This window comes from Otolemur garnettii, unplaced genomic scaffold (assembly GCF_000181295.1).
Source record: "Otolemur garnettii isolate 467f Iridium unplaced genomic scaffold, OtoGar3 scaffold00012, whole genome shotgun sequence".
Classification (NCBI taxonomy): domain Eukaryota; kingdom Metazoa; phylum Chordata; class Mammalia; order Primates; family Galagidae; genus Otolemur; species Otolemur garnettii.
The window spans coordinates 6,891,199-6,898,266 of record NW_003852407.1 but is presented as its reverse complement, the minus strand read 5'-3'; the positions used below and the strand labels follow the sequence as shown (position 1 = coordinate 6,898,266).

The 7,068-nt window shown below is 41.8% G+C and overlaps 1 protein-coding gene across 1 annotated transcript in view; it reads right to left on the bottom strand.

Annotated features, from left to right (window-relative positions):
* Window positions 1-7,068, bottom strand: part of EPG5 (ectopic P-granules autophagy protein 5 homolog) — a 120,251-nt gene that overhangs the window by 85,277 nt on the left and 27,906 nt on the right. The window contains exons 10-11 of the mRNA XM_012802003.2: window positions 4,827-4,982; window positions 1,272-1,429 (exon numbers count right to left, since the gene is read on the bottom strand). Coding sequence (XP_012657457.1) covers window positions 1,272-1,429; window positions 4,827-4,982 — 314 coding nt within the window. The remainder of the gene's footprint in view (window positions 1-1,271; window positions 1,430-4,826; window positions 4,983-7,068) is intronic.

Below are 7,068 nucleotides of genomic sequence, written 5' to 3'. Positions count from 1 at the left end.
AAAAAAAAAAAAAATAACTCACAGCAGTATCAAACTCCTGGACTCAAGTAATCCTCCCATCCCATCTCTCAAGTAGCTGAGATTACAGGAGCGCACTATCATAGTCAGCTAATACTTAAATTTTTGTAGAGAAAGAGACTTACTGTGTTGCCCAGGCTGATCTCAAACTTCTGGCCTCAAATTATCCCCCCATCTATGTCTCCTAAAGTGCTGGGATTGCGAAATGAGCCACTGATCCTAATTTTTATTGTTTGTATTGTCTTAGTTAGATCTAATACAAAATGTAGTAATAATTATTTTATTTTTCATTTCTTTTGCCATTGTTTTCAAAGTAAAAATAAAAATCTACTTTGTTTGAAAAAAAAATCATTATAATATACATCCAATTAGTCTGATGTTTTTCATTTTTAAGATTATAATTTTGTTATGAATAAAATACCCTACTACACTAGGGGAGGCCAAGGCAGGTAGACTGCCTGAGCTCACAGATTCAAGACCAACCTGAGTAAGAGCCAGACCCTGTCTCTAAAACGTAGTCAGGTGTTGTGGCGGGCACCTGTAGTCCCAAGAGTTTGAGGTTGCTGTGATCTGTGACGCCACAGCACTCTACTGAGGGCAACAAAGTGAGATGCTGTCTCAAAATAAATAAATAAAATAAAATACACTAGAATGTACTAGTAGTATGATAATAAAACTTATTGGGTTTTACCAACATTAATTTGTTTAAGTATGCCTCTCTACATCTTTAACTAGTTCATAAAAAAAAATAAATAAAACTTTAAAAAAGAGCAATAAGGCTCAGCCTCTGTAGCTCAGTGGCTAAGGCACCAGCCACATATACCAGAGCTGGTAGGTTTGAATCTAGCCTGGGCCTGCCAAACAACAATGACAACTACAACCAAAAAATAGCTGGGCATTGTGGCAGGCAAGAGAATTGCTTAAGCCCACAAGTTGGAGGTTGCCGTGGGCTGTGATGTCACGGCACTCTTCCCAGGGCATCCACTTGAGACTGTCTCAAAAAAAAAGCAATAAAAGATATTAGAAGAACACCTGGGCACAAAATCTTAACAAATTTCTAAACAATTAACATACACTTGTTAAAAGGACAGTAAACCAGAATAATTTCACACACACGTGCAAAATCGATTTGGATTTCAGATATGTCAGCTGCTATCTAATAAATCAACAAAGCAATCTCTCAAACTTCACAATCATTACAGTCGAGTACAGAGTAGCAAAAGAGAAGCCCACAGTAGTCGGGCGAGCCGTACCTTGGAGCTGCTGCTTGCACTCTGCTGGCTGCAGGCCGGAGCAGAGCTGCTGCAGGCGCCCACTCTCCACCTGGTGCATGAGGTAGAAGAGCTTCCAGAGCATCGGGACCGACAGTGTCCCAAATGGCATTTCAGACATGAACAGCCAAATGCCGAGTCTGCATTTTTTAAAAAGAACAGAAATAACTTTATTTATTGGTCCGCTTCACCACACTAAGAAAGTAAACCAACCTTCAGTTCTCATAGAAAAAAGATTCTTAAATCACACTACCACAATTTGCCACATGCTTTGGTCATAAGCACCTCAAGGATATATAACACCCAGTGATTCCTCCCTGATCGTGGAACGAAGTTCAAACTCCTCAGCCCCACATTCACAGGCTCTGACAATGCAGCTCTGGTCTATATTTCCAACCAAAGCCTTCTTTTGCATTCAGAATACTCTCACATCTCAACAAGGCTGGAGAGATTACCTTACACCTCCAGACCAATGTCCCTACACGTGTGAAGCCCTCCTCTGATTACTTCTTTGGCAGTATTACGGAACTCCATCCATACCTGACTTTGGCAATATCATGCCTTTCATCAGTGTTCTCACACTCTAGAGGCAAAAAAATTACCTGGAGACTTTGTGGAAAATGTAGATTCTCAAGCCCCACCTACAGAGACTCTGATTTTGTAGGTCACAGTTGGGGCCCAAGAATTTGCACCTTGTACAGTCACCTATGGTGACTCAGACTCAAGTGATTCTTAAACCACAATATGAGAAACAGCTTGAGCTACTCTAATTTAGCTACACATACAGCCTACCAACAATCTGAGAGCATAAACCAGATCTTGTTCATCTTTCTATAAACCAATTTTTAACTAGAGCCTTGCAATTTACTACCTAAACAAGTTTCTCAAATGCCATCAGCACTCAATAGATGTTTATTAAAATAATAGGTGAAATTTATCACAATACTTTTTCAACTTAAAAAAATAACAAGAGCCAGGTGTGGTGGCTCACACCTGTAATCCTAGCTCTTTGGGAGGCTGAAGAGGGTGACCTGCTTGAGCTCAGGAGTTCAAGACCAGCTGAAGCAAGAATGACAGCCTGTCTCTAAAACTAGAAAAACTAGCTTGGCCTTATGGCAGGTCCCAGTAGTCCTGGGAGTCCTGGGAGTCCTGGGAGTACTTGGGAGGTTGAAGAAAGAGGACAGCTTGAACTTCTGAACCCAGCAGTTTGATGTTGCTGTGACCCATAATGCCACAGCACTCTACCCAGAACAAAAGACTAAGATTCTGTGTCAAAAAAAGAAACACAAGGAAGTACTCAAAATAGTTGCTATATTTGGGGCACAACTACAAATTGACCAATTACAAAGAATGCAAGCTTATTAAAAGAAAAAGAAAAAAGAAAGGAATGGTATATGCCTAAACCACACCTAAGAACCTGGGCAGACAACTGGTAGCCCAAACCGACCCTGCCTTGAACTCTAGCAAAGTCAGCTAGACTCCTGAGCATGAGGTGAAGAAACTTCAGGAAGGCCAGGCCTCATTTTATTTCTAAAATATTTATTAATTAATAAGCCTAATATGGGCCCTAATGCTGTTTTATAACTCCAAATCAAAAGTAATGTCACATAACAGAGCATACTTCAGACTACAAAATTCCAACGTGGCAAACCTGCAAGAAACGTGGCTTAGGTTTTTGCTGTCTTTTGGTTTGATTTTGGTTTAAGTTGAGGGGTTAGCTACCATGTTGAAATTTCCATTGAAGTGCTAAATAAATTTAAATCTCATAGCTTTAAATATTTGTTTCTTATATATTTCTTTCCTTTTTTTTTTTTTGTCACCCTGGGTAGAGTGCTGTGGCATCATAGCTCAAAGCACCCTCAAACTCCTGGATTTGAGTTATCCTCTTGCCTCAACCTCTCAAGTAGCTGAGACTACAGGAGCTCACCACCACGCCTGGCTAGTTTTTTCTGCTTTTAGTAGACAGGGGATCTCACTTTGCTCAAGCTCATGTTGAACTCCTGAGCTCAAGCAATCACCCACCTCAGCCTCTCAGAGTGCTAGGATTACAGGCTCCAGCTACCAAGCCTGTCCCATATAATTTATTTACTAAAATAAATTGCATTCAAGAACAATAGCTCTCAACATTCCTATCTCTGTAGGAAACTGGAATGAAAGCTTTGCCACTCAGCTAGGCAAGCACAGGAACAAGTGACAGGAGATCAGAGATGGAAGACTTTTCCCAAGCACCATGTCAGTTTCAGGGGCAGGTACTATTGCAGTGACTCCTTGGCATGACCCTGCCCTGGATTGGGTGCCTATCACAAGGTTACCACAAGTATAGTGTACATGTAACAAAATTCATCTAAAGATAAATTTCTACACTCAGCTCTATTTATGTTAGGCCCAGGTTTTTTGAGTGCCTAAAAGTGGTTAACACCTAAGGAGTCCAGATCTTTCTTTAAGTCTCTAAGTTACTCTGTTCTATATCAGAAACCATACAAAACTTGCCACTACTTACATTTGAAAAGTCCTTTATGATTTAAAAACTATACATATTGTCAAAATTCACCATCTTAACATATCCATGAGATTAACAGAATGAATAGTCTCATTATTATCTCTATTTTATAAATGAAGAAAGTGAGACCATAAATATGAAGTGATTTGCCCAGGGTAATAGTAAACAACAGACCAAGACACAAATTCACCACACAACAGGCAGAAATCAGGGACTAAGGCTAAGAGGGAGTATAGACAGCTAGCTCAGGAGAAGGCAAAGTGGGGGAGAACTAGCAATTCACAAGTAGAGCTGGGTGGGATTAGAAGCTAGCCCCCAACTCCTAGCAGAGGGTGCAATCCTAGGGCAGAACCTGCTCCTACACTTGGCCCAAGACAGGGAAGGCAGCATGAGGTGCACAGCTGTGCCCCTGCCTAGGCCTCAAAAGCACCCTTAAAACACTTACCATGGAACAACCTGAACAATAAAGCCAGCAGATAATTTGCACCACAGGCTGAGCACCTGCTGTGCCCTGCTATTGGGTGTGCAATAGAATTCATCCTGTTTTTCCCTGGTCAAGACCCACCCCAGGCCGGGCGTGGGAGCCAAAGGGAGACTTTGCCTCTAAAAATAGCCACGCCTGCTGGGCAACTGTAGTCCCAGCTACTTAGTAGGCTGAGGGCTGAGACAAGAGAATCGCTTGAGCCCAAGAGTTTGAGGTTGCTGTGAGCTATGATGCCATGGCACACTACCAAGGAAGACAAAATGAGACTCTGTCTCAAAAAAAAAAAAAGACCACCCCAAAAGTTCAGGGGAAACAAAAAACTGAGACATCAAAATTGGGTTATTTTGAGACAGAAAGAAACCTGCAAGAGAGATCATTTCTGTCAATAGGAAGGGCACTACAGATAAGAAAACTAAGGTCCACAAATTTGCCCCAGGTAAGACATAGATGAAATACACTAAGACATTATCATAAGAGATCTAATTCAGTGGACTTGCACTTCAATCTTTCTTACTAGACAGTTAACTTCTCACCAAATATCATCATGTCTTACCTTTTTGCTTTCAGCACATGTAGGACAGCCCTCAAAAACAGCTCATCAAATTCAACCTGTAGTTTCTCTATTGAGTAGGGCTGCAGAGCCAATCCCACGCCTCGGTTATAGTTCACATACTGTGCCCAATGGTCACTTACATAACCAAGGGTCATCCTGGAGGAAAGACAATATAGCCCCTTTAATTAACTCACTCAATATCAGCAACTTTAGGTTACATTTGAATCATTCAACACATGTTTATTGAGCACCTACTATCTTCCAGGTTCTGAAGGTAATACAATGGGAAAAATTTTTTAATTCTGCCTTTATGGAGCCTACACTTAGTGAAGACCAAAAAGACAATAAACAAGGCTCGGCATCTGTGGCTCAAGTGGCTAAGGTGCCAGCCACATACACCTAAGGTGGTGGGTTCAAATCCAGCCCGGGCCTGCCAAACAACAATGACGGCTGCAACCAAAAAATAGCCGGGTGTTGTGGCAGGCATCTGTGGTCCCAGCTATTTGGGAGGCTGAGACAGGAGACTCACTTTAGCCCAGGAGTTGGAGTTTGCTGTGAGCTGTGATGCCACAGCACTCTACCCAGGGGGACAGCTTGAGGCTCTGTCTCAAAAAAAAAAAAAAAAAAAGACAATAAACAAAATAAGGTAAAATACACAGGCTGTCACATGGTTTTAAGTGACACTGAGAAAAAGCAGGAGGGGAATTAAGTGTGTCTGGAGATACAGGGTGGGCAAAGGTAAAGAGGTTGGCTGGGAGCAGAAGGGGCCTCACTGAAGAGGGACATGAAAGTCTGGAAGACGGGGAGGAGTTAGACCCAAGAATATCTATAGCAAGAGTGTCCATGCAGAAGAAAGTGTTAGTGCAGAGGTTCCAAGGGACATTAGGTGTGTTTGAGGGAATAGCAGTGCCCTAAAGCAGAGTGAGGGGACATTGGCTGGACACGTGCAATCAGAAAAGTAGGAGGAAATCAGATCATGAAAGGCCCCTCAAGCCACCATGAAGACTATGGCTTCTACTCTAAGTAAGATGAGGAGCACAGTAGAGTCTTGAGCTGAGTGTGACATGGCTGACTCATGATTTACAGGGAAGCAGGGGGCTGGGCGAAGTCAGAAGCAGGGTGGTAAATCAACAGGTTATGAATAAACTAGGGTGGCAGTGATAAATAAAGGTGGTGAGAAGAGGCTGGAGTCTAGAAAGACCATATTGCATTGATTCAAAAGGGTACCAGTAGGCCAGGCATGGTGGCTCATGCCTGTAATCCTAGCACTCTGGGAGGCCAAGGTAGGTGGATCCCTTGAGCTCAAGAGTTCAAGACCAGCCTTAAACGAGAGACCGCCCCGCCCCTCTCTACTAAAAACAAAAGAAAACTAGCCAAGCATTATGGCTGGCACCTATAACCCCAGCTATTCAGGAGGCAGAAGCAAGAGGATCTCTTGAGCCCAAGAGTTTGAGGTTGCTGTGAGTTGCCATGATGATGCCATGGCATTCTACCCAGCGTAACAGAGTGAGACTATGTGTCAAAAAGGGGGGAAAAAAGCACATCTTTCACACTAACAACTCTGCAATTAGAATGTATGTTAAATGAAGGTGAAGGGTTGGATTAATTCATATCTAACAGGTATAATACATACATCCTAGGTAAAGAGCACACTTATAACTTTGACCTAAAATGTACAAAAGTGAAGTATGTAACCAAAATGTGTATACTCCTATAATATTCTGAAATAAATATAATACTTAAAAAAAAGTATGTCAATAGTGATAACACAATGTCATAATTTGGCAACATTTTTTGTTTTACTAGCCCAAAAATTCATTTTTAGAATTGGTCGCATCTTAGACTTGATGAAATATGGTATTTTGAAGATAGAGATGATAGAATTTGTGGTTAGAATGGATGTGGGGAGTAAAAGAAGGAAAGCCCAGGGATGCCACCAGGTGTTTTGCCCTCAACAACTAAAATAGAAAAGAGTTGCTGTTCACTAAAACTGAAAGTGGGAGGGGCAGTTTGGGAGGAGAGTGAGTTCACTTGGGGAGTATTAATTATGATGCCTGGGAGTCATCCAAGTGGAGGTGGTGAGCTGGTAGTTGAAGATACACATTTAGGAGAGAGGTATAGGCTGCAAATAAAACTGTATATTTAAAAGACATTAAGAATGGATGGCATCCCAAGAAGCAAGTGTGGGTAAAAACAAAAAGTCCAGGCAACTGAGTGTTGAGCACTCCAACATTAAGAAGTG